The sequence below is a fragment of the Notolepis coatsorum genome (assembly GCF_963971535.1).
Source record: "Notolepis coatsorum genome assembly, chromosome: 5".
NCBI lineage: Eukaryota > Metazoa > Chordata > Actinopteri > Aulopiformes > Paralepididae > Notolepis > Notolepis coatsorum.
In genome coordinates, this window is record NC_140169.1 from 58593665 (window position 1) to 58621432 (window position 27768).

At 49.1% G+C, this 27768-nt stretch overlaps 1 protein-coding gene across 1 annotated transcript in view; it reads left to right on the forward strand.

Annotated features, from left to right (window-relative positions):
• Positions 1 to 27768, forward strand: part of LOC311228218 (tubulinyl-Tyr carboxypeptidase 2-like) — a gene marked incomplete at both ends in the record, with an annotated part of 147457 nt that overhangs the window by 58631 nt on the left and 61058 nt on the right. The window contains one exon of the mRNA XM_084314129.1: positions 118 to 202. Coding sequence (XP_084170255.1) covers positions 118 to 202 — 85 coding nt within the window. The remainder of the gene's footprint in view (positions 1 to 117; positions 203 to 27768) is intronic.

Here is a 27768-nt window from a genome sequence, read left to right on the forward strand (position 1 = left end):
CCCCTCTCCTCCTCCCTTCCTCTCCTCTCCTCTCCTCTCTCTCCTCTCCTCTCCTCTCCTCTCCTCTCCCTCTCTCCTCTCCTCCTCCCTCCCCTCCCCTCCCTCCTCTCCTCCCCCCTCTCCTCCAGGTTGATGGAGACAGCCAGAGAGATGATCCGGGAATCTCTGCCAATTAAATGCCTCGAAGCTGTGATCCTGGAATGTATCCTTTATTACCACACAGTGACACACACACACACACACACACACACACACACACACACACACACACACACACACACACACACACACACGCACACACGCACACACACACGCACATACACACACACACACACACACACACACACACACACACACACACACACACACACACACACACACACACACGCACGCACTTGAGTGCCAGGCCAGGAGGTAAGTGCTTCTATCTGAAATCATGACATGTAGAGCTAATGTACCCCCCACCCCCCACCCCATAGATCCAAGATAGCCTAGTTGCTTGGCAACAGGACACGTTCTAAGCTTAACTCCCCCCCCCCCCTCTCTCATACAAACACAGAGTACCAGTATTATCGTCCAATGGTATCTTTGAATGAAAGCGCTTCTTTTTAATGTCCTCCTCATACTGTACTTGAGGAGACGTGACGACTGGAGTGAACGTGACCCGTACCCGTCAGTGGTACGGCACGGCGGGCAGGCGGCGCCCAGAGAGACGTACTAGACCCGTGGAGGACGTGTGTCACCATCACTGTGTGTTGTTGACCACACTCTTGCATGTCCGCTGCCATTCTGCATCCATGGGCTCTGACACGGACGTCGACGCGGAAGGTCTTTTGGCATTTTTGGGGGACGAGACGAGAATGATGGAGGGTTGCTTGGCAACAGGAGGACAAGTTCAAAGCTTAACTTCCTTCCTCCCTGCCTCTCAGAGTATTATTCGTCCCACGTGCGTCTTTGTGACCGCTCTCATTTCAGGGGCGTCCTGGGGGGCTTGGGCTTGGCATTATTTATTTATGTAATTATTATTTCCATTTTTATTGATTACTGCATTTGGGACAGCATGATAACAACAACGCAAGTGAAGGTGACCCATACTGTACCTGTCCTGGCACCACCCAAAGCTACCCAGAGACATACTAGATTTTTTTTTTTTATCCACTTTTCTCTAATTTTCTATATTTTTCTCCCATCCCAATTTCGTATCATCCAATTCAACCCTCCCCTGTCACGGACGCTGTTTCTTGCCTCCCACAAGCCGGCTGCAATGTGGACTAAGTCATACATAGCACAAGTCCCCTCCGGTACTTGAGGTAACAGCAGTCGCATCTTTTCACCTGCGCAGCTCGATCTCTGTGTCGAGGAGTAACGCGTGGGAGGCTCACGCTGCCCCCGACACTTCCTGATTCTACTGCGCAGGCGCACCAACCGACCTGTAGGAGTCGCTGTCCACAACGCCCGATCCCCACCCATCAGTTTCCCACCCCCTAATACGGCCAATGTGTATTAGTACGGACGACCAGCTAAACTGCAAAGCAATGTGGAGCGCTGGGATCGAACAGGCGAGCCCAGCGTCTCCAGATTTCGTGCGAGCGCCTTGCCCACTACGCCACGTAGCCGCCCTCCCAGAGACATACTAGATTATAATTAACTGCATAATGCAATTATATAATGCCATCAAACAGAGAGAGAGGAGAGAGAGAGAGAGAGGAAGACAGAGAGAGAGACAGAGAGAGAGAGAGACAGAGAGAGAGAGAGAGACAGAAGAGAGACAGAGAGAGAGAGAGAGAGAGACAGAGAGAGAGAGAGTCTGTCGTGGCATTTGGATCTGCTGCCGGCTCTGTTCACTGTTACAGTCACATTCAACTGAGCCTCGAACTGTGAGTGTACGTGTGTGTACGTGTCTGTGTCTGTGTGTGTGTGTGTGTGACGGTGTGTGTGTGTGTGTGTGTCTGTGTGTGTGTGTGTGTACGTGTCTGTGTCTGTGTGTGTGTGTGTGTGTGCGCGCCAGTGTGAGCTAGTGTGTGCGCGGGTGTCGCCTTCCTTACATCAGAGTCATCTGAACCCCCCAAAAAAAGAAAAGTGATCAGGCCTCAGCGAGAATTGAACTTGCGACCCTGGTTTACAAGACCAGTGCTCTAACACTGAGCTATGAGGCCCCACACGCTCACGTCACCCAGGCGGTTATTAACGACTGTCTCTCCCTCAAGGGGACACGCCTTGAAGCGACACAGGAGGTGCAAACAGGAACCAGTCGACTCAGTCCACGACTCCGCCTACCAGACACACAGCGCCCGGGCCAAGCAGGTCTCTCTGACAAGGAGGAGGCTCGTCCATTACTGTAGATCCAGAGCTTGCACTCATTTAGTCGGTTAAAGGGGCAATGTCACAAATTTTAAGAATTGACACGTGGGGGGGGGGGGGGGGGGGGTTCGTTGGCTATCAAGTCGTTGTTTTTTGCGGGGCTACCGGGGGCTTGGTGCACGGAATCATTTAAATCGCAAGTGCAGCCGCCAGTTCAGTGTTTGATAAGTGGTATTAAAAAGGTCTTAAAGGAGCATGCCAACATTTTGGGGGAAATTAGCTTACCGTCTTCTCCAGAGAGAGACAGGAAGAGAGATACCAGTTTCCTCTACTGTGCGTTCAGTAGAAAGCTATCTGGCTGCACGTTAGCCTAGCTTAGTACAATTAACTAATTTCCCAAAATGTTGGCGTGTTCCTTTAAATTGAACTTGAAACCAGTGCAGATTTAAGCATTACATCACACGCAGGAGTGGTTTGTGACCAATAACCATGCCTAGGGGTGGTTGTTAGGCCCGAGGCGCAGCCGAGGGTCGTTAGACCCCCTAGGCATGGTTTATTGGTCACAAATCACGACTGCACGTGGTGTAAAGCTTTTATACAACTGCCAGATTCATCCAACCTTATTTCTATACAATAAACACACATTAATCGAAGATTTATTGAAAAAACCATCCGCCAGAAAAAGTAGTTCCACAACTCCATGTGGAAGCAGCTTGAAGTGCATCCAACCAAACTAACACATCCAACTGTGTATTATTGGAATGATTGAGAGAAGTTGCCTCATGTGGAAGCAGCTTGAAGTGCATCCAACCAACTAACACATCCAACTGTGTATTATTGGAATGATTGATTGAAAATTTTATTACCAGATGCAGAATGGGTACAATACAGTACGGCTCAATACACACAATTGTTAAGGGAATGCATAGGAAAAAAACGTTTTCTTCGCCCTATTTTTTTATTTATTTCTTTTAGCCTAAACTTAACCAGTTGGAAACCAGGGGTACAGTAATAAAATTAGCAATCAACCAATCAATCAATTCAATAGACCATGCTCACTTAAAACAGCGCTGCTTCTCTCTCAGTCTGACTCCCCGCTGTTGCAGACAGGAGTGTGTGTGTGTGTGTGTCGTGTGTGTGTGTGTGTGTGTGTGTGTGTGTGTGTCACAGTGTGTGTGTGTGTGTGTGTGTGTGTGTGTGTGTGTGTGTGTGTGTGTGTGTGTGTGTGTGTGTGTGTGTGTGTGTATGTGTGTGTGTGTGTTTGTGGGTACGCCAGCGTCGGACAGTGAGAGAGAACGCTGCAGTCAGTAGCAAGAAGGAAGTAGAAATTTAAATCAATCAATTAATCTATCAATCAAACCGCGATTTTTCTTTTGTTCTAGATTGCCTCAAGACCCATCAATTACATCATCCAACATTGTTTAAAGGGCTAACACATTCCCCTTGACAGAATCGCTTCATATTTAGTCGTTTAGTCGCCATTAACATATCCATTTGTAAATATTATTGGCCACCTTCTTGTGATCCGGCGGAGTGATGTGATGTGGGTCGGTTGTGGGCGGGTCCTGGGCCAGCAGCGTGGATTGTTGCCAATAAAGACGTGTAAAATGACTGTTTCAGCCAATCAGAATCGAGAAATTTGCATGCCGTTGTATAAAGCTTGATACAGATGGGACTGAAGTTGAATTGCGTTGGACAATTGTTTGAGTGACTCAACTCACAAAGTATGTTCCTTTTCCAGGAAGAGAAAACAATGGATTCCTTTAGAGGAAAACGAAACCGTTTCTTTCGGATTTTTCTTGCCGATAAATATAGGAGAATGAGGTGCAGAACAAAAGGGGGCAAAAGGGAGGGAAGGGAAGATAACTTTTTATTTCAGACTGTGTGTCTCCGCACCACGGGAGATCAGCTCCCTGTCTGTGGAACGCTCTCCCTGATCGTCTGAGAGCACCGCAGACCTCAAAACACATCTTTTTAATAGAGACTTTTGTTGATTTGATCTAGTTTTAGCCCCTTCACATTTTATGTTCTTTTACTCTTTTACTAGTTTCAGCCCTTCTTAATTTATGTTCTTTTACTCTTTTACTAGTTCTGTATCATTAGGGGCTCTGCTTGGCATCACTCTGCACTCTCTCGCGTACGTGCATGCGCACTGAATAAATTCCACAAATGTACCTTTAATTCCAGTATTAGTCTGACCACACCCCTCATCAGCTTACCTTCATAAGCAGGTGTGTGGTCACCTGCTCTCCTCCTTCTCGCTTTCACCACAAGGAAGTGCCTGGTAGTACCCCACTTGACGTGTTGTTAGTTGAAAAGAGTTGTGACGAGTTTACATTGTGCTTAATTTTTTCTTCTCTCACATCTGTTGTAAAGAAAAAGTTTGGGTCATAATGTATTCTGCGGAGAGTAGACCCGCTAGACCTACTCTTCACCAGCGGTTCTCCATTCCCGCCTCCATTCCCGAGACCAGCGAGGATGCGTCCGGCTCTGGATTTCCGATGGAAACTGAGGACTTCATGGAAGAGGCGGACGGATTCTTGTATGATGGTCCCGTGGAGGAGAGTATCCCTCCTCAGGAGACCCCGGAGGAGGGGGGAATGGCTCCATGGGGCTCCCTGTTCGAGGATGTCGAGGAACCACCTTGGCCTCATCAGCAGGATGCCCTACTGTCGGCCACATCAGACTGTGGCTCCTTAACCAGTCGCAGCCTGCTGCATGTGAGGGATGCGGTGGAGGAAGGTCGGTGGAGGAAGGTCCGCAGGGGGAACTGCAGGCTTTGTTTCCCGAGCTCATGGCGGTAGCCGCCGCCGCAAACGGCGTGCCGCTGCCATTGCCTGCACCTGTCCCTGATGATCTCATAGGTCATCCCTGGCAGCGTCCCCCAGTGAGAGGGGTGGACGCTGTCTACCCATTTTTCCCCTCGATGGGGGCCTATGTTCGTCGGGGTCAGGCGGTGTCCAACATCATGGGACTAACTCCCTCCTACGTACCAGTTACGCGGGTGTCGGGGTTAGTCAAAGGTATGGGGGAGGGCGTGCCTCGGCTTGACAGTCCGATGGCCGCTCTCCTCTGTCCGGATATGGTGTGGGAACCCCTATGCAAGCCGGTCCTCCAGGGGAAACCGGCTAGGCGATTGGCTTATTGGGGTGACCAGTCATTCATCGCTGGTACACAATCGCTGGCTGCGGCGTCTAACATCGCCCACCTGGCTAGATTTGTATCGGGGATCATGACGGGCGGCACGGATCTGAACGAGGTAAAATGCGATCAGATCACCCAGGCTGCGGGAGCTGTCCTGCACCTTTCCCAGGTGCTGGCCATAGCCATGGGGAAAGTGCGCGCCCTGGCCACCCTGGGCCAGCGTCATCTTTGGCTGGAGCAGGCCCGTGTGCCAGAGAAGAAGAGAGCTCCTCTTCTGACGGCCGCCCTCTCCGACGCTGGTCTGTTCGGGAAGGCCCTGCGGTTGATGACCTCAACATGCAGAGAGATGGCAGAGGAGAGATCCATCCTCCAACTCCATTTTCCGCTTCCCGTCTTTGCCGGTGGAGTCAGAAGGCTTCCGCGACGTCGAGCTGTCTCCGTCGCCGCTACCACTGCCTCCGCCGCTGGCCCTTCCAAGAGGGCCAGGGGAAGAGACGGCGCTTCTGCCACCGCCGGCCCATCCACGACCGGAGGAGACGGTAGGGAAAGTCGTGTCCAGCAGACAGTAACCTACCGTCCCTCCGGGGCTCCTCGGGGTGGCAAGACTCGAGCGGCGCGAGGTGGCAGACGCCGCTGAGTGACTTTTCCCCTCTGTATCCCCTCTCTTTTACACCCTCCCCGGCCCCTCTATGTTTTTGTGCCTTAGAACACTTTATAAATAAAAAAGTTCCCCGATATAAGGGGGACTGTGTTTTGGCCGAACAAACTGTGTGTTTCTTCAACAATTCATATGGTGGGGTTGTGTATATATGAATCTGCACTTTTACGTTGTGAGATGAGTCGTGTTGTGTTACGAGGTTAAGCAAGGTCTGCAACATACACTCAGTAATAGGTTCTATTAGCTTGATGCTCCACATGCAGGTAGAAACTGGTGTTATTCCATTGCTTGAACTAAGTATATGTGTCTCACAATGCTGTGTTGTTTAGTTGCAGTAATACTCGTACACGCACTTTCCACGGCCTAGCCGTTACTCTCGGTCAGCGTTTTTTGCTATGTACGACATAGTCAACGGGTGTAGGATTCACACACATGCGACTTGTGTTTTGTTGTAAAATCCTGTTCACATTTTGTGGGTAGCGTGTATTGTATTAGCTTATGCTATGCATTGCATTCTACCGGAGGTTTTCAAAATGGCTACGGTTGTTTTTTCTGTGTGTAGGGAACGAAGTGTGTTTTCGTGAGGGGGTGTCGAATAAACCCCTCCTTTCCCACTTGATTGGTTTAGGGGATTTTTGATCTCTTCTGCTGAGCCAGTCAGGGCCAAGCCGGTGGGACGTCTTGGCAGGGGGGGGGGGGGGGGGGGGGGGCGGGGGGGGGAGGGTTATTCTGCCAACTCCTATTTACAAGACAGGAGCCGGCAGGATTCCCCGCCCGTTGTAGCGGTGTTGCTATGGCGACGCCTTCCATGAGTTACGGTGTCTTAAAGGTGTCGAGTTAGGGCGTAGGGCTCACAGTTCTGCTGCGCCCGATTTATATGTAAACTTGAGTCGGTTGGTCACGTGACTCACAGTTGGCATATCTTTTTCATGACTATAAACTCATGTGGGAAGGTGTTTTCTGGGAGGGTCTGGTCTTACACTCTGATTAAAAAGAGTGACTGGATTAAAATCATGTGAAAACAGGTTTTTTACTCCCAGCTGTGCAGTTGGTTCATACGGGTGATGCTTTTTCTTTATTATTATAAAGAATTGGATGTGTCTATATGGATTGGAAATGAGGGTCCCTGATGGAAACAAGACTAACGTCTTTCTCAGGTCTGCCTCCCCTTAACCAATTATGTGTATTGCGCCGTACTGGGTTGTACCCTTTCTGCAATCTGTTGGGTAAAGTTTTCATTCATTCATTCATGTAGTTGATTGCATCTCGCCCCTCTTGTCGTTCCCCTGGGCGTCTTGGGGATTCAATAAGATGGTCTAAACAGCCTATTGTTGATGTGGGTATGTCAAAACGCACACATAGTGCTAGCTCAGGATGTTCTGTTGGACATTGGCTGACTGGCGCGCCTTGATTGCTTGGGGTTAAAACAGCGTTTTTATGAAGCAATTGGGATGGGTTTTTTTTCCTCTTCCGACACCCTGTGTGGTTGTCGATGGGTTCCCGTTCATATCAGGGGATGATAACGGAATGGATCTGAACATATGGGGAAGGGTCTCACGCCCTGGGGGTGGGCCGCCGGGCGCGGTTCGTACCGAAACGTCTGGGTGGCGCCTTCTTTTTATGTTTTAGGATCAACACGCATATCTGCCCCTTCTCCTGGGGTTGGCAGGTCGGCGTGGTTAGGGCACGGGACTGGTTCTGGTCGCGCTGGTCCAGATCAGTTACACCCGTTGTCCGCCGGGGATGCAGATCTGCTGTTCTGGTACCCTGAGGGACTTGGGCTTTTTTCAGGGGGAAAAAATGCTAGGTCGGTCCGGGTGTCACAGGGTTGAGCGTTATGGAACCCTTGTTGGGTACGTTGTATTCTACACTGTCGTAATGGCTTACGGCCGTGCCAACCTGTACGTGCCCGATCTCGTCGGATCTCGGCCGCCATGCAGGTTGGTCTTGGTTGGTACTTGGTTGGGTGACCTCCTGGGACTACCGAGTGCGGGGTGCTGGGGCTGGTCTTCCATTTTTTACGCTCTTCTCTTACGCATGGCGAAGAGGGGCCTGTTGGGGTGGTTTTGGCCTCCTCGGGGGACCCTGTGCTCCCCGTATCACCGGGCCCGGTCCGGGGTAATGTTTCGTTGACCCGTAGGCCCGGGATAACCCTGTTGGAAACTGGAACACGGGCTGCGGCAGTGCCGCAGGTGTGTTTTGGGTTTTTTTTCCTGAGGGGTTATGGGACCAACCATTGCATAGGGTAACGCCTGGGTGGTTGGTTCTCTGGTGTGTTGCTGCAGTGTCAACTCCCGGGTTCACCGGTTGAGGGTGCCCCTGCACGTTCATGACGTCTGCCAATCGTGTCAGCCTTCTCTGTGGAGGCTTGGTTATGCGACAACGCCAGCATACGCCCCTTCCGCCGGGGCGGCTGTGTTCAGCTGTCCTTTCTGGCGCCTGTCTCGTCCGCAGTCTCCAGGCTAGGGTTAACAGCCTGTTGCCTGGTCTTTTTTCCCGGTGCACTGCCTGCTTCCGTTGGTAAACTCTTGTGTGTTTACGGCCATGCTGTCTGCCTGTTGCAGGGCCAGTGTGCCAGACGGTGTACTATTGGGGAGGACAGGGCCCGCTCGGCTGAGGGGCCTTTGTCCGAATACGCTGGCGATGTGGGGGGCGGGGTCACTAAGTGCCCGCCTGGTGGGGTCTTGATGCTGGCATCATGGACTTCTCCGGGCCCCCATTCCAGGGAGTCCAGTCCTTTTGGTGGGTCTGGGTCTTCCTTCGCGCTCCGCTGCTACGGCCTTGCCACGGGGTTGGGTTTGCCCTTGATCCCGTGATTCTGGGGGCAGTAACGAGGTTGTTTCCCTCCGTTCGTTCCCGGGTGGCATGCGGGTTGTGCGTGTGTGTAGTCGTGGGGTCAAGCCACGGTCTGCTCACCCTGTGCGTTGAGTTGCTTGAGTGCCTCTTCGCACGGTCGGGTCCGTCGCCCTCCCGGTAAACCTCTAATAGGGGGGGTGCCCTCCATTAGGGGGGGTCGGGGGGGCTCGGCTCTCCCTGTTCTGTTGGTTGTGGGGGGCCTTCAGCGGGGTGTATTTGTCGGCCAGTGGCTCCGCTTGGCCTCCCTTTGTGCAGAGTGATGCCAAGCAGAGCCCCTAATGATACAGAACGTTAGGTTATGACTATAACCAAGTTCTGTTAATTAGGGGTGACGCTTGGCATCCGACGGCCGCTGCAGCCCTTGACCTCACCTTGTGGTGAAAGCTTGGGAAGGAGGAGAGCAGGTGACCACACACCTGCTTATGAAGGTAAGCTGATGAGGGGTGTGGTCAGACTAATACTGGTATTAAAGGTACATTTGTGGAATTTATTCAGTGCGCGTGCACGTACGCGAGAGAGTGCAGAGTGATGCCAAGCGTCACCCCTAATTAACAGAACTTGGTTATAGTCATAACCTAACGTTTCAGCCCTTCTTAATTTATGTTCTTTTACTCATTTACTAGTTTCAGCCCTTCTTAATATTATCTTCTTTTACTCTTTTACTAGTTTTAGCCCTTATTAATATTATGTTCTTTTACTCTTTTACTAGTTTTAGCCCTTCTTATTTTATGTTCTTTTACTCATTTACTAGTTTTAGCCCTTCTTATTTTATGTTCTTTTACTCTTTTACTAGTTTCAGTCCTTCACATTTTATGTTCTTTTACTCTTTTACTAGTTTCAGCCCTTCTTATTTTATGTTCTTTTACTCTTTTACTAGTTTTAGCCCTTATTATATGTTATTTTACTCTTTTACTAGTTTCAGCCCTTCTTAATTTATGTTCTTTTACTCTTTTACTAGTTTCAGTCCTTATTTTATGTTCTTTTACTAGTTTCAGCCCTTCTTATTTTATGTTCTTTTACTCTTTTACTAGTTTCAGTCCTTCTTATTTTATGTTCTTTTACTCTTTTACTAGTTTCAGCCCTTCTTATTTTATGTTCTTTTACTCTTTTACTAGTTTCAGTCCTTCTTATTTTATGTTCTTTTACTCATTTACTAGTTTCAGTCCTTCTTATTTTATGTTCTTTTACTCATTTACTAGTTTTAGCCCTTCTTATTTTATGTTCTTTTACTCTTTTACTAGTTTTAGCCCTTCTTATTTTATGTTCTTTTACTCATTTACTAGTTTTAGCCCTTCTTATTGTATGTTCTTTTACTCATTTACTAGTTTTAGCCCTTCTTATTTTATGTTCTTTTACTCATTTACTAGTTTTAGCCCTTCTTATTTTATGTTCTTTTACTCTTTTACTAGTTTCAGTCCTTCACATTTGATGTTCTTTTACTCTTTTACTAGTTTCAGTCCTTCTTATTTTATGTTCTTTTACTCATTTACTAGTTTTAGCCCTTCTTATTTTATGTTATTTTACTTATTTACTAGTTTTAGCCCTTCATATTTTATGTTCTTTTACTCTTTTACTAGTTCTATTTCATTCTGGTTTCCGCTCAGCATCATTCTGCACTAACCTCACTTCGTGCCTAGCACTGAATAAAAAACTCCACAATGTACCTTTACATACCGACATCCGTCTGGCCACACCCCTATCCGCTTACCTTCATAAGCAGATGTGTGGTCACCTACTCGCCTCCTTCTTCACTTTCACCACCATCTGGGGTTTCTTAGTGAGTTATGGGAGCACCCACCTCCTGTTATAATAAACATAGGGGGGTGGTTGTCTCCCCGGTGTGTTGGTAGCAGAGTCAACTCTCAGGTTGAGCCCGGGTCTGACCCCGGCTGCCCGAGAGTATGCCCCTGCATCTTTCATGACGTCTGCCAATTGTGTCAAACTCTGAACCTCGACCCAGCGGAATTAATAAATTGGCGGGGTCAGGGTTCGTGGAGATTGTGACATGGTGCACAGCATACCGGAACACCCTTTCCGCCGGGATGCTGTTCTTACAGTAAGCCCCTTAGGCGCCTGTCTAGTCCGCAGTGCTCCGGGCGCAGGTCGAGTTCTACTCTTGGGACCTGTCGGCCTGGATTGAGGGATCAACCTCCTTGGAGGGTTGTCTCCCCGGCGTGCCGGCTGGCCCCACGTTATTGTGGGGGGGAAGCCTCCTTGGGGGCGCTTCGGAGCGGCGTGCCAAGGGGAGAAGGGCCTTCACCTGGTTTAGGCCCTGTCCGATACGCTGGCGATGTGGGGGGTGGTGTCACCAGTGACAGTCTGGTGGGGTCTCGATGCCACGGCCTCATAGACCTCACCAGGCCCCTTTTTTCAGGGGGTCCTAGCCCCGGGGTAGCCTGAGGCTGGGACCTCCTCCGCGCTCCGCTGCTATGGCCTTGCCGCGGGGTTGGGGTTTTGACTCCGACCCAACGATGTTGGGGGCTGTGACGGGGGTTTTGCTCACGTCCGTTCCCTGGTGGCATGTGGGATGCGCGTCTGAGTAGTCGCGGGCCCTTCTAAACAAAGGTAAGTCCCACGGTCTGCTCACCCTGTGTGTTTGAGGCGCTAAACCCTCTTCGCACAGTCGGGTCCGATCCCCCTCCCGTCCCTCGCTGTGGTCAGGCAGGTGCGCGGGTACACGGGGTGAAAGCTTTCATTTAGGTTATGATTAAAGGGACAGTTCCAATAGAGCAAAGCGCTCGCTATTACTCATATAACTAGGGTTATAGAATAACCTTCGTTACTAGTTACTTTGAAGAAAAGGATTTTGCATAGAAAACATAATATTTACAAAAGAAAAAATGTATGAAGATTATATACTTTCACATTTGAAGCCTGTGAACTTCAAGAGGACGTTATCAGAGCAGCATAACTGGACCACGTACCAATTTAACATGACCTTTAATGAGAGCAGCATAACTGGACCACATACCACTTTAACATAACCTTTAATCAGAGCAGCATAACTGGACCATATACCACTTTAACACAACCTTTAATCAGAGCAGCATAACTGGACCACATACCACTTTAACACAACCTTTAATCAGAGCAGCATAACTGGACCACATACCACTTTAACATGACCTTTAATCAGAGCAGCATAACTGGACCACATACCACTTTAACAACCTTTAATCAGAGCAGCATAACTGGACCATATACCACTTTAACACAACCTTTAATCAGAGCAGCATAACTGGACCACGTACCACTTTAACACAACCTTTAATCAGAGCAGCATAACTGGACCACATACCACTTTAACATCACCTTTAGAGGTCAATGGATACACAAACGTCATGTAGAATGTGTACTTTTACTTTAAGATACTTAAGTACATTCAATAGCAAATACTTCTCTACTTTTACTCAAGTATAATTTGAATGGAGGACTTACTTTTACCTGAGTATTTCTATTTTCTTTTACTTCAGTAAAGGAACTGTGTACTTCTTCCACCACTGACAGTATGTATACAGTATTGATTGATTGATTGATTGATTGATTGATTGATTGATTGATTGATTGATAACTTTATTAACAGATTGCAGAATGGGTACAATACAGTATGGCTCAATACACACAATTGTTAAGGGGATGCAGACCAGAGAAAGACTTTCGTCTTGTTTACATCAGGGTCCCCCATTTTCAATTCATCAGGACATATATGACATACATGACATACAGATAGACAGTACTGCTACATCTATACATTTATGACATACCAGATTTTCAAATACAGTACTGTTTGTGATACAAAAAGAGTCCAGGTCAAACATGTATGTACAGTATGCATGTGGACACCTGGGCTGGCGAGACGGAGGAGAGTCGACAGGGAGGCGGAGAGGTCTCTCAGGTGAGTCTGTCCCTCCAGCCGTGTGGGAGAGGTGGCTCGTTCCGTGTTCTTCGAATATGAAAATGGTATAGTGATAAATACATATTCAATATTAATTTAATTCATATTCAAATATGCCACATTTTTTCCCCAGTGATTGGACAACGCTGGTTCATTGAACGTGATTCACACAAATACTGTACATTTGCTGGACATTTCGATGTTTTAGCAGAGAGGTTCTCATCTAGAGGAACTCACCGGAGCAGAAAGGAGCTCAAATGATTTGATCACAACAATAATAGCGAGAGTGCTGAGGGGCAAACTGACAGTAGAGGACGAACACGCACCAAGTACAGGCTTTATTCCTCCTCTCATGTTTGACCTTTCACCTCTACTTAAGCCTGTCTAATACACAATACAATCAATATCCTCCCTCGGTGGTGGGCAGCGTGGTATTAAACATGAGCCGTTGTCGCCTGGTAATCCGGAGGTTCCCGGTTCGATTCCCGGGTGGCAGCGTGTCGAAGTGTCCTTGAGCAAGACACTTAACCCCTAATAGACCTATCTCAAACCCTGCCCTCTTTTCTTGATCCTCCAATCACAACTGTCGCTTACCGCAACAGTTGTGATTGGAGGATCAAGAAAAGAGGGCAGGGTTTGAGATAGGTCCATTGCTCCCGATGAGCAGGTTGGCACCTTGCGTGGTCGTCGCCTCCTGCCTGCCGGTGTGTGAACGTGTGAGTGAACGGGTAAAATGTGAGTAAGAAATTGTAAAAGCACTATATAAATGCACCGTTTACCATTTACCCATTGATCCTGTTGACTCAAATTCTCCCCCCGACAAGAGAAACGAGCCAAGAAGCGATCCGGTTGTGGCTCCTCCGTGCTAAAGTATTAATCTAGCTGGATAGAAAACAAGTGTTGGCTCGGGGGGAGATAGATGGGCCGGGAGGAGACATACATCACCGTGACAACAGAGAGAGAGAGAGACAGGACGAGTGGAGAGGACTGAGAGAGAGAGAGAGAGAGAGGAGACATACATCACCGTGACAACAGAGAGAGAGAGAGGAGAGAGGAGACATACATCACCGTGACAACACAGAGAGAGAGACAGGACGAGTGGAGAGGACTGAGAGAGAGAGAGAGAGGAGACATACATCACCGTGACAACACAGAGAGAGAGACAGGACAAGTGGAGAGGACTGAGAGAGAGAGAGAGAGAGAGAGAGGAGACATACATCACCGTGACAACACAGAGAGACACACAGGACGAGTGGAGAGGACTGAGAGAGAGAGAGGAGAGAGGAGACATACATCACCGTGACAACACAGAGAGACACACAGGACGAGTGGAGAGGACTGAGAGAGAGAGAGAGAGAGGAGACATACATCACCGTGACAACACAGAGAGAGAGACAGGACGAGTGGAGAGGACTGAGAGAGAGAGAGGAGAGAGGAGACATACATCACCGTGACAACACAGAGAGACACACAGGACGAGTGGAGAGGACTGAGAGAGAGAGAGGAGAGAGGAGACATACATCACCGTGACAACAGAGAGAGAGAGAGAGACAGGACGAGTGGAGAGGACTGAGAGAGAGAGAGAGAGAGGAGAGAGGAGACATACATCACCGTGACAACAGAGAGAGAGAGAGACAGGACGAGTGGAGAGGACTGAGAGAGAGAGAGAGAGAGGAGAGACATACATCACCGTGACAACACAGAGAGAGAGAGAGACAGGACGAGTGGAGAGGACTGAGAGAGAGAGAGAGAGAGGAGAGAGGAGACATACATCACCGTGACAACACAGAGAGAGAGAGAGACAGGACGAGTGGAGAGGACTGAGAGAGAGAGAGAGAGAGGAGAGAGGAGACATACATCACCGTGACAACACAGAGAGAGAGAGACCGGACGAGTGGAGAGGACTGAGAGAGAGAGAGAGAGAGAGAGAGAGAGGAGACATACATCACCGTGACAACAGAGAGAGAGAGACAGGACGAGTGGAGAGGACTGAGAGAGAGAGAGAGAGAGGAGACATACATCACCATGACAACAGAGAGAGAGAGAGACCGGACGAGTGGAGAGGACTGAGAGAGAGAGAGAGAGAGAGAGAGAGGAGACATACATCACCGTGACAACACAGAGAGAGAGAGAGAGAGAGACAGGACGAGTGGAGAGGACTGAGAGAGAGAGAGAGAGAGAGAGAGAGGAGACATACATCACCGTGACAACAGAGAGAGAGAGAGACAGGACGAGTGGAGAGGACTGAGAGAGAGAGAGAGAGAGAGAGAGAGAGAGAGAGAGGAGACATACATCACCGTGACAACAGAGAGAGAGAGAGACAGGACGAGTGGAGAGGACTGAGAGAGAGAGAGAGAGAGGAGACATACATCACCGTGACAACAGAGAGAGACACACAGGACGAGTGGAGAGGACTGAGAGAGAGAGAGAGAGAGGAGACATACATCACCGTGACAACACAGAGAGAGAGACAGGACGAGTGGAGAGGACTGAGAGAGAGAGAGAGAGAGAGGAGAGAGGAGACATACATCACCGTGACAACACAGAGAGAGAGAGAGACAGGACGAGTGGAGAGGACTGAGAGAGAGAGAGGAGAGAGGAGACATACATCACCGTGACAACACAGAGAGAGAGAGAGAGAGGACGAGTGGAGAGGACTGAGAGAGAGAGAGGAGAGAGGAGACATACATCACCGTGACAACACAGAGAGAGAGAGACAGGACGAGTGGAGAGGACTGAGAGGGAGAGAGGAGACATACATCACCGTGACAACAGAGAGAGAGAGAGAGAGAGAGACAGGACGAGTGGAGAGGACTGAGAGAGAGAGAGAGAGAGAGAGAGAGAGGAGAGAGGAGACATACATCACCGTGACAACAGAGAGAGAGAGAGACAGGACGAGTGGAGAGGACTGAGAGAGAGAGAGAGAGAGAGAGAGGAGACATACATCACCGTGACAACAGAGAGAGAGAGAGACAGGACGAGTGGAGAGGACTGAGAGAGAGAGAGAGAGAGAGAGGAGACATACATCACCGTGACAACACAGAGAGAGAGAGAGACAGGACGAGTGGAGAGGACTGAGAGAGAGAGAGAGAGAGGAGACATACATCACCGTGACAACAGAGAGAGAGAGAGACAGGACGAGTGGAGAGGACTGAGAGAGAGAGAGAGAGAGAGAGAGGAGACATACATCACCGTGACAACACAGAGAGAGAGACAGGACGAGTGGAGAGGACTGAGAGAGAGAGAGAGGAGACATACATCACCGTGACAACAGAGAGAGAGAGAGACCGGACGAGTGGAGAGGACTGAGAGAGAGAGAGGAGAGAGGAGACATACATCACCGTGACAACACAGAGAGAGAGAGACAGGACGAGTGGAGAGGACTGAGAGAGAGAGAGAGAGAGGAGACATACATCACCGTGACAACACAGAGAGAGAGAGAGAGAGAGAGGACGAGTGGAGAGGACTGAGAGAGAGAGAGGAGAGAGGAGACATACATCACCGTGACAACACAGAGAGAGAGAGACAGGACGAGTGGAGAGGACTGAGAGAGAGAGAGGAGAGAGGAGACATACATCACCGTGACAACAGAGAGAGAGAGAGAGAGAGAGACAGGACGAGTGGAGAGGACTGAGAGAGAGAGAGAGAGAGAGAGAGGAGAGAGGAGACATACATCACCGTGACAACAGAGAGAGAGAGAGACAGGACGAGTGGAGAGGACTGAGAGAGAGAGAGAGAGAGAGAGAGGAGACATACATCACCGTGACAACAGAGAGAGAGAGAGACAGGACGAGTGGAGAGGACTGAGAGAGAGAGAGAGAGAGAGAGGAGACATACATCACCGTGACAACACAGAGAGAGAGAGAGACAGGACGAGTGGAGAGGACTGAGAGAGAGAGAGAGAGAGGAGAGAGGAGACATACATCACCGTGACAACAGAGAGAGAGAGAGACAGGACGAGTGGAGAGGACTGAGAGAGAGAGAGAGAGAGAGGAGAGAGGAGACATACATCACCGTGACAACACAGAGAGAGAGACAGGACGAGTGGAGAGGACTGAGAGAGAGAGAGAGAGAGAGAGGAGACATACATCACCGTGACAACAGAGAGAGAGAGAGACAGGACGAGTGGAGAGGACTGAGAGAGAGAGAGAGAGAGAGGAGACATACATCACCGTGACAACAGAGAGAGAGAGAGACAGGACGAGTGGAGAGGACTGAGAGAGAGAGAGGAGAGAGGAGAGAGGAGACATACATCACCGTGACAACACAGAGAGAGAGAGAGACAGGACGAGTGGAGAGGACTGAGAGAGAGAGAGGAGAGAGGAGACATACATCACCGTGACAACACAGAGAGAGAGAGACAGGACGAGTGGAGAGGACTGAGAGAGAGAGAGAGAGAGGAGACATACATCACCGTGACAACACAGAGAGAGAGAGAGACAGGACGAGTGGAGAGGACTGAGAGAGAGAGAGAGAGAGAGAGGAGACATACATCACCGTGACAACACAGAGAGAGAGACAGGACGAGTGGAGAGGACTGAGAGAGAGAGAGAGAGAGAGGAGACATACATCACCGTGACAACAGAGAGAGAGAGAGACCGGACGAGTGGAGAGGACTGAGAGAGAGAGAGAGAGAGAGAGAGAGAGGAGACATACATCACCGTGACAACAGAGAGAGAGAGAGAGAGGAGACATACATCACCGTGACAACAGAGAGAGAGAGAGAGACAGGACGAGTGGAGAGGACTGAGAGAGAGAGAGGAGAGAGGAGACATACATCACCGTGACAACACAGAGAGAGAGAGAGACAGGACGAGTGGAGAGGACTGAGAGAGAGAGAGGAGAGAGGAGACATACATCACCGTGACAACAGAGAGAGAGAGAGAGAGACAGGACGAGTGGAGAGGACTGAGAGAGAGAGAGAGAGAGAGGAGACATACATCACCGTGACAACACAGAGAGAGAGAGAGACAGGACGAGTGGAGAGGACTGAGAGAGAGAGAGAGAGAGAGAGAGAGAAAGGAGACATACATCACCGTGACAACACAGAGAGAGAGAGAGACAGGACGAGTGGAGAGGACTGAGAGAGAGAGAGAGAGAGAGAGGAGACATACATCACCGTGACAACACAGAGAGAGAGAGAGAGAGGACGAGTGGAGAGGACTGAGAGAGAGAGAGAGAGGAGAGAGGAGACATACATCACCGTGACAACAGAGAGAGACACACAGGACGAGTGGAGAGGACTGAGAGAGAGAGAGAGAGAGGAGAGAGGAGACATACATCACCGTGACAACACAGAGAGAGAGAGACAGGACGAGTGGAGAGGACTGAGAGAGAGAGAGAGAGAGGAGAGAGGAGACATACATCACTGTGACAACAGAGAGAGAGAGAGAGACAGGACGAGTGGAGAGGACTGAGAGAGAGAGAGGAGAGAGGAGACATACATCACCGTGACAACACAGAGAGAGAGAGAGAGGAGACATACATCACCGTGACAACAGAGAGAGAGAGAGAGACAGGACGAGTGGAGAGGACTGAGAGAGAGAGAGGAGAGAGGAGACATACATCACCGTGACAACACAGAGAGACACGCAGGACGAGTGGAGAGGACTGAGAGAGAGAGAGGAGAGAGGAGACATACATCACCGTGACAACAGAGAGAGAGAGAGAGACAGGACGAGTGGAGAGGACTGAGAGAGAGAGAGGAGAGAGGAGACATACATCACCGTGACAACAGAGAGAGAGAGAGACAGGACGAGTGGAGAGGACTGAGAGAGAGAGAGAGAGAGGAGAGACATACATCACCGTGACAACACAGAGAGAGAGAGAGACAGGACGAGTGGAGAGGACTGAGAGAGAGAGAGAGAGAGGAGAGAGGAGACATACATCACCGTGACAACACAGAGAGAGAGAGAGACAGGACGAGTGGAGAGGACTGAGAGAGAGAGAGAGAGAGGAGAGAGGAGACATACATCACCGTGACAACACAGAGAGAGAGAGACCGGACGAGTGGAGAGGACTGAGAGAGAGAGAGAGAGAGAGAGAGAGAGGAGACATACATCACCGTGACAACAGAGAGAGAGAGACAGGACGAGTGGAGAGGACTGAGAGAGAGAGAGAGAGAGAGAGAGAGAGAGGAGACATACATCACCGTGACAACAGAGAGAGAGAGAGACCGGACGAGTGGAGAGGACTGAGAGAGAGAGAGAGAGAGAGAGAGAGGAGACATACATCACCGTGACAACACAGAGAGAGAGAGAGACAGGACGAGTGGAGAGGACTGAGAGAGAGAGAGAGAGAGAGAGAGAGAGAGAGAGGAGACATACATCACCGTGACAACAGAGAGAGAGAGAGACAGGACGAGTGGAGAGGACTGAGAGAGAGAGAGAGAGAGAGAGAGAGAGAGGAGACATACATCACCGTGACAACAGAGAGAGAGAGAGACAGGACGAGTGGAGAGGACTGAGAGAGAGAGAGAGAGAGGAGACATACATCACCGTGACAACAGAGAGAGACACACAGGACGAGTGGAGAGGACTGAGAGAGAGAGAGAGAGAGGAGACATACATCACCGTGACAACAGAGAGAGAGAGAGAGACAGGACGAGTGGAGAGGACTGAGAGAGAGAGAGAGAGAGAGAGAGAGAGAGAGAGAGAGAGAGGAGACATACATCACCGTGACAACACAGAGAGAGAGAGAGACAGGACGAGTGGAGAGGACTGAGAGAGAGAGAGAGAGAGGAGACATACATCACCGTGACAACACAGAGAGAGAGAGAGACAGGACGAGTGGAGAGGACTGAGAGAGAGAGAGGAGAGAGGAGACATACATCACCGTGACAACAGAGAGAGAGAGAGACAGGACGAGTGGAGAGGACTGAGAGAGAGAGAGAGAGAGAGGAGACATACATCACCGTGACAACAGAGAGAGAGAGAGACAGGACGAGTGGAGAAGACTGAGAGAGAGAGAGAGAGAAGAGAGAGGAGACATACATCACCGTGACAACAGAGAGAGAGAGAGACAGGACGAGTGGAGAGGACAGAGAGAGAGAGGAGAGAGGAGACATACATCACCGTGACAACACAGAGAGAGAGAGAGACAGGACGAGTGGAGAGGACTGAGAGAGAGAGAGAGAGAGGAGAGAGGAGACATACATCACCGTGACAACAGAGAGAGAGAGAGACAGGACGAGTGGAGAGGACTGAGAGAGAGAGAGAGAGAGAGGAGAGAGGAGACATACATCACCGTGACAACAGAGAGAGAGAGAGAGAGAGGAGACATACATCACCGTGACAACAGAGAGAGAGAGAGAGACAGGACGAGTGGAGAGGACTGAGAGAGAGAGAGGAGAGAGGAGACATACATCACCGTGACAACAGAGAGAGAGAGAGAGACAGGACGAGTGGAGAGGACAGAGAGAGAGAGGAGAGAGGAGACATACATCACGTGACAACACAGAGAGAGAGAGAGACAGGACGAGTGGAGAGGACTGAGAGAGAGAGAGGAGAGAGGAGACATACATCACCGTGACAACAGAGAGAGAGAGAGAGACAGGACGAGTGGAGAGGACTGAGAGAGAGAGAGAGAGAGAGGAGACATACATCACCGTGACAACACAGAGAGAGAGAGAGACAGGACGAGTGGAGAGGACTGAGAGAGAGAGAGGAGAGAGGAGACATACATCACCGTGACAACAGAGAGAGAGAGAGACAGGACGAGTGGAGAGGACTGAGAGAGAGAGAGAGAGAGAGGAGACATACATCACCGTGACAACACAGAGAGAGAGAGAGAGAGGACGAGTGGAGAGGACTGAGAGAGAGAGAGAGAGAGGAGACATACATCACCGTGACAACAGAGAGAGACACACAGGACGAGTGGAGAGGACTGAGAGAGAGAGAGAGAGAGGAGAGAGGAGACATACATCACCGTGACAACACAGAGAGAGAGAGACAGGACGAGTGGAGAGGACTGAGAGAGAGAGAGAGAGAGAGAGGAGAGAGGAGACATACATCACCGTGACAACACAGAGAGAGAGAGAGACAGGACGAGTGGAGAGGACTGAGAGAGAGAGAGAGAGAGGAGACATACATCACCGTGACAACAGAGAGAGAGAGACAGGACGAGTGGAGAGGACTGAGAGAGAGAGAGAGAGAGGAGACATACATCACCGTGACAACACAGAGAGACACACAGGACGAGTGGAGAGGACTGAGAGAGAGAGAGAGAGAGGAGACATACATCACCGTGACAACAGAGAGAGAGAGAGAGACAGGACGAGTGGAGAGGACTGAGAGAGAGAGGAGAGAGGAGAGAGGAGACATACATCACCGTGACAACAGAGAGAGAGAGAGACAGGACGAGTGGAGAGGACTGAGAGAGAGAGAGAGAGAGAGGAGAGAGGAGACATACATCACCGTGACAACAGAGAGAGAGAGAGAGACAGGACGAGTGGAGAGGACTGAGAGAGAGAGAGAGAGGAGAGAGGAGACATACATCACCGTGACAACAGAGAGAGAGAGAGACAGGACGAGTGGAGAGGACTGAGAGAGAGAGAGAGAGAAGAGAGAGGAGACATACATCACCGTGACAACACAGAGAGACACACAGGACGAGTGGAGAGGACTGAGAGAGAGAGAGAGAGAGGAGACATACATCACCGTGACAACACAGAGAGAGAGAGAGACAGGACGAGTGGAGAGGACTGAGAGAGAGAGAGAGAGAGAGAGAGAGAGAGAGGAGACATACATCACCGTGACAACAGAGAGAGAGAGAGAGAGAGACAGGACGAGTGGAGAGGACTGAGAGAGAGAGAGAGAGAGGAGACATACATCACCGTGACAACACAGAGAGAGAGAGAGACAGGACGAGTGGAGAGGACTGAGAGAGAGAGAGAGAGAGGAGACATACATCACCGTGACAACAGAGAGAGAGAGAGACAGGACGAGTGGAGAGGACTGAGAGAGAGAGAGAGAGAGAGAGAGGAGACATACATCACCGTGACAACAGAGAGAGAGAGAGACAGGACGAGTGGAGAGGACTGAGAGAGAGAGGAGACATACATCACCGTGACAACAGAGAGAGAGAGAGACAGGACGAGTGGAGAGGACTGAGAGAGAGAGAGAGAGAGAGAGAGAGGAGAGAGGAGACATACATCACCGTGACAACACAGAGAGACACACAGGACGAGTGGAGAGGACTGAGAGAGAGAGAGAGAGAGAGGAGACATACATCACCGTGACAACACAGAGAGACACACAGGACGAGTGGAGAGGACTGAGAGAGAGAGGAGACATACATCACCGTGACAACAGAGAGAGAGACAGGACGAGTGGAGAGGACTGAGAGAGAGAGAGAGAGAGGAGAGAGGAGACATACATCACCGTGACAACACAGAGAGAGAGGAGAGAGGAGACATACATCACCGTGACAACACAGAGAGAGAGAGAGACAGGACGAGTGGAGAGGACTGAGAGAGAGAGAGAGAGAGAGAGGAGAGAGGAGACATACATCACCGTGACAACACAGAGAGACACACAGGACGAGTGGAGAGGACTGAGAGAGAGAGAGAGAGAGGAGACATACATCACCGTGACAACACAGAGAGACACACAGGACGAGTGGAGAGGACTGAGAGAGAGAGAGGAGGGATGAGATAGATGGATAGATTGATTGATGGGTGGGTGGGGGAATGGAATAGATAGATCGATCCCCCTCCCCCTGTCCTCTCTCTCTCTCTCTCTCTCTCTCATTCTCTCTCTCTCTCTCTCTCTCTCTCTCTCTCTCTCTCTCTCTCTCACTCTCACTCTCACTCTCACTCTCACTCTCACTCTCACTCTCACTCTCTCTCTGACCTGTCTTGTCTCTGGAATACAGAGGCCAGGCTGTGCGTGCGTGTGCGTGTGCGTGTGCCTGTGTGTGTGCGTGCGCGTGCGTGTGTGTGTGTGTGTGTGTGTGGATTAGGGGACACAGCTGTCCCTGCAAGTCTTCAATGGAATGTCTTCTTAACCCTTTCACTGCCACACGACAGCCGGTTAGCCCTTTCACTGTCTGTGACAATACAGAAGGTTAACCCTTTACTAGGATGCGGAGCTAATGATGCTAATGATGGAGCATCGCCGTCGGTTGTGTGATAGTAAAGGGTCAACCTTCTGTCGTGTGGCAGTGAAAGGGTTAAGGGCTCAAAGATGACGTTATGGTGGAGTGTTTAAAACGAAGGTGTATTATATAACTAACCCTTCTAGCGGTAGGACTTGAGACCGGAGGAAGCTCTCTGTGTTGGACGTCAGCGTTGCCGGCATGCGGTCACGGGCACGAGCCCACTGGCTGCCCCAGTTAATACTGAACGCTCAGCTTAAATTTTTTATCTCTCCCTATTGCCACGGGGGGTTCTCCTCTACCTTGGGAATGTGCCAGGATGGCTCCCCTGCACAGAGGAGGTGATGTGGACAATCGTTTACTATTGTCACTACCGTCCTATTTCCAGGTTATCTCGCTTTTGGCAAAGGTTCTCGAGACCTTGGTGAATAATCAACTCTCTCAAATCGGTTAATACTCAGTCCACATCAATCTGGATTCAGGGCAGCCTGTCGCATCTTTTCACCAGACAGCGCGGACTCTCAGTGGCGAGGTGTAACGCGTGGGAGGCTCACGCTGCCCCCCGATACTTCCTGTCTCTGCTGTGCAGGCGTCACCCAACCGACCAGAAAAATTGGCTTCCTGTACACAGAAATAGATCCAGCTTGATCCCGTGATTAGTAGGAAGAGGATTGTTGAAGCTCTTTTCTTATAAATGTTGCACCATGGTGGTGGTGTGATTTATAGGCATGCTGCGGCTTCGACTCGTAAACCGCTGGACTCGGTCTGTTATTATGCCTTCGGATTTATTACTGGTGTCAGATATTATACCTACCCACCACTGTTTCCTTTAGGAAAAGGTTGGATGGATGGCGGCTGGGTGGCGTAGCGGAGATTGCGCTCGTCACCAATGCAAGAGACTCCGGTCTCGAATCCCGGTGTCAGCATTGCCTGCGGCTTGTGCCAGTCATCATACTATCTCAATTGGCAGAGGTATAGCGGGTGGAAGTCGATGGGTGGGGATTGGACGCTGTGGACAGCGACTCCTACAGGTCGGTTGGGTGACGCCTGCACAGCAGAGACAGGAAGTATCGGGGGGCAGCGTGAGCCTCCCACGACGCGTTACACCTCGCCACTGAGAGTCCGCGCTGTCTGGTGAAAAGATGCGACAGGCTGCCTCCTCGTGTACCGGAGGGGACACGTGATGCAAGGCTTCTATCCTCACTACAACCGACCAGTGGGGGGCATAGTCGAGCAACGTTCAAGACAGGGGAGGGGAGAATTGGCACAGCGGGTAATTGAGATGGGAGAAAAATAAGGAGAAAAAGTGGATAAAAAAAAGGAAAAGGTTGGATGGCCTTCTCTGATGGAAAGGCGTAACTATTATTATATTTTTTAGTAGAGAACACTGAGGTAGAGAACACTGAGGTAGAGAACACTGAGGTGCAGAACACTGGGATAGAGAACACTGAGGTACAGAACACTGAGGTACAGAACACTGAGGTGCAGAAGGGCCCACTTTAAAAGCCTGATTCCTGCAGCCATAGCCGCCTTGAACAGTGAGTGTGTACTGCTGTCTGCTAGTGTATGTTGTTACTGTGTGCTGTTGTTGTTGTTGTTGTTGTTGTTGTTGTTGTTGTTGTTGTTGTTGTTGTTGTTGTTGTTGTGTGTGCTGTTGTCTGACGAGCACATTGCTGTGAGAAGGAGTTTCCCCCTTGGGGACAATAAAGTCTATAATACTCAACAGTCTAATGATCAGCTTACGATGGACGACGTTTGACTGTCAATGAAAAAAGGATTTCATGCACTTCGTCTATGTGGCATCGTGTGTGTGTGTGTGTGTGTGTGTGTGTGTGTGTGTGTGTGTGTGTGTGTGTGTGTGTGTGTGTGTGTGTGTGTGTGTGTGTGTGTGTGTGTGTGTGTGTGTGTGTGTGTGTGTGTGTGTGTGTGTGTGTGTGTGTGTGTGTGTGTGTGTGTGTGTGTGTGTGTGTGTGTGTGTGTGTGTGTGTGTGTGTGTGTGTGTGTGTGTGTGTGTGTAGGTGTGTGTGTGTGTGTGTGTGTGTGTGGAGGGGGGTGAGATTATATAATTACTTCTCTGCAGATCTTGTAGGACTGATACTTTTGAGGGTGTAATATATATTAGAGAGGGTGTAATAATATTATGATTTCAAGCTTTTATGGACCACGACAGTTGGACTGATTTGTGTGTGTTGTTGGCACATTCCGTGAGTCCAATGTGAAGCCTTCCTTTACTAAAGTTACCACAACATAACTGAAAATACCATCAAATTATACCCCCCCCCCCTTTTAGTTATTACCACCTAACTACAAAGAGAAAAGTAGTTTTTACTTTTCTGTTTATACTATGTTTTTATTTAAACCTGTAGCCCGTTGGGATCTGCTTGAACAAAAAGTGCACTACAAGTTGTAATAGCCAATTTAATTTCTCTCACCATTTCCATTCAATTTATGTTAAGTGATCTTAAATGACAGTATTCTCTATACTCCAGGGCCCCGTTCCCCGTACCTGGTTCAACTAAGTCGATCAAGATGTCATTATCCAGATTCAGTTAACCCGATGTTTGAAGCCGGGATTTTCCTGTTCCTCGAAGGTGGATTCAGTCTTGTTAACTCAAGCCAGACTTGAGACCCAGGATAAGTGCGCGCGGCCGCTCCAGTTGAAAAGCCAGCACGTATCGATAGCAGAGATCCTGATTCTCTAGCGGCATTGATTGATTAATTGATTTAAAACTTTATTAACATATTGCAGTACGGCTCAATCGCCTCGCCGACAAGTTAAATGCGTTATCTATAGGCTAATTTTAAGTCCCTCATTACCTCAATCAATCAGATTATATTTCTTTAAACTTGCCTGCTGGATTGAATAATCAAATGAGATCTTGCTAGCGAAAATAATTAGTTAAACTGTTATACAAAATAACGATACGGCTCTCTTCCCATTGATTGATGTATGGTCGATCTTTTACTTATCTCCACTGTGGTGTAACGGGTTCTTCTTTTGACTTTCACGCAGACGACCGGGGTTCGAAACCTAGTCTTTCCCTTCTTTTTGCGATGTAGGAATAATTCAATTTGGTGCACGTTGAGAGCTATATAAAGAATGACATCCTCAATGCATGATTTATAATATTTTAACTTAGAACTAGGCTACTTTGGCGTATAATCATTAATATTATATTCCAAAAAATTATATTGGAAACACGGGGTTTCGAACACCGGTCGCTGGGTTGCCAGGATTGAGCACTACCGCTGCACCACTGTGCCAGATGGGATAAATTCATTGTTTATACATTAATGAACGAGACAAGATCCACAATCCACGCATAGACACTTAAATTTTATGCTTGAATGAAACACAATCCAGGCGCTCCATTAAACATCCACAGCGGAGAATATGAAAGGAATCAGAGCCAAACGAGCGATAGGTTTCAATCATTAAAAATATCCCCGCGGGATTCACATTTGCAATGCTGCGCGTTGTTAAAATAACCACATAATTTGTACATCGCACCGAGCGAGCGCCACGGTATATATAACGTGCATTATTTAGGACAAAGTGAATTTAGTATCAGCATTTTGGGTCTATTTTACATTTCAGAAGCCCCCTCTGGAAGAATGGAGCACAAAAACGTAATTCAGAATGGTATAAAGCAGATCCTAGACTGTGGGAATAATTTCAGGAAAGAGCTGTCACTTCTTTGCGGGGGCGTGGCTGTGCTTCATCCGGCTAACTTGAACTTAACCCTGCTCTCGACCAGGCTCAAACTTTTGGATCTGTTGTCATGGTGATTTGGACAATCCAGGTACGGGGAACGGGAAAGTCAGGCTTAAGTCAGACTTAACCGAAAGTTATCCGGCTAACTCAGTTATCCAGGTACGGGGAACGGGGCCCAGGCCTAAGTCACCGGCCAAGCCTTAAAGGAACACTCCCAACATTTTGGGAAATTAGCTTATTTGCCATCTACCCTGGAGTTAGACAAGAAGATACATACCTTTTTCTTCTCTGTGCGTGCAGTAGGAGTAGGAAGACGTTGGGAACTAGGCTAATGGAGGAACCTACTTCCAGTGACTGACGCTAAGCTAGGCTAACGGTGCACGTCTTCCTACTCCTAATGCATGTACAGAGAAGAAAAAAGGTATGTATCTTCTGGTCTAACTCCAGGGTAGATGGCAAATAAGCTAATTTCCCAAAATGTTGCAGTTTTCCTTTAAAAGTACTTCCTGGACGAACCTTAAAAGCGCTTCCTTTCCTGTCACGCCCGAAGGTTTCGGGGGGGGGGGGGGGGACAGACGGTGGCATTGATAAGGAACATCCTGCTCCATGTTGCTATCTGTTTACTCCCACTCCATCGTGTCAAAAGGTGAAGGCCATTCTGTTCAGCTAAGTTGTGCAGCTGGCATTATGTACGTGGGAGAAATACGGTATAAAACATCTTGTATTTTGATTTGGGGGCAGCATTTCCTTGGACAGACTTCCTCTGTGTACTCTGTGTTTCGGATGTGCTCTCTTTGCTGCAGCAAACTTTAATAAACTATACTCTGAATTTTAGCCACTACAAAGTACAATCTATTATTATTATTATTATTATTATAATAGGGATGCACCGATCCAACTTTTTAAGTCCCAATACCGATACCTGGGCTTTGGGTATCGGCCGATACCGAGTACCGATCCGATACCCATTGTTCAATTAATAAACTGTGTGCCTCACTGTGTGGAAGAGACTGGGATCATTCTTTTGTGCAAGGCAACATCAGGCTTGACTTAAAACATTACTTAGTGAAACAAAATGTAACAAATTAACACATAGATATAAAT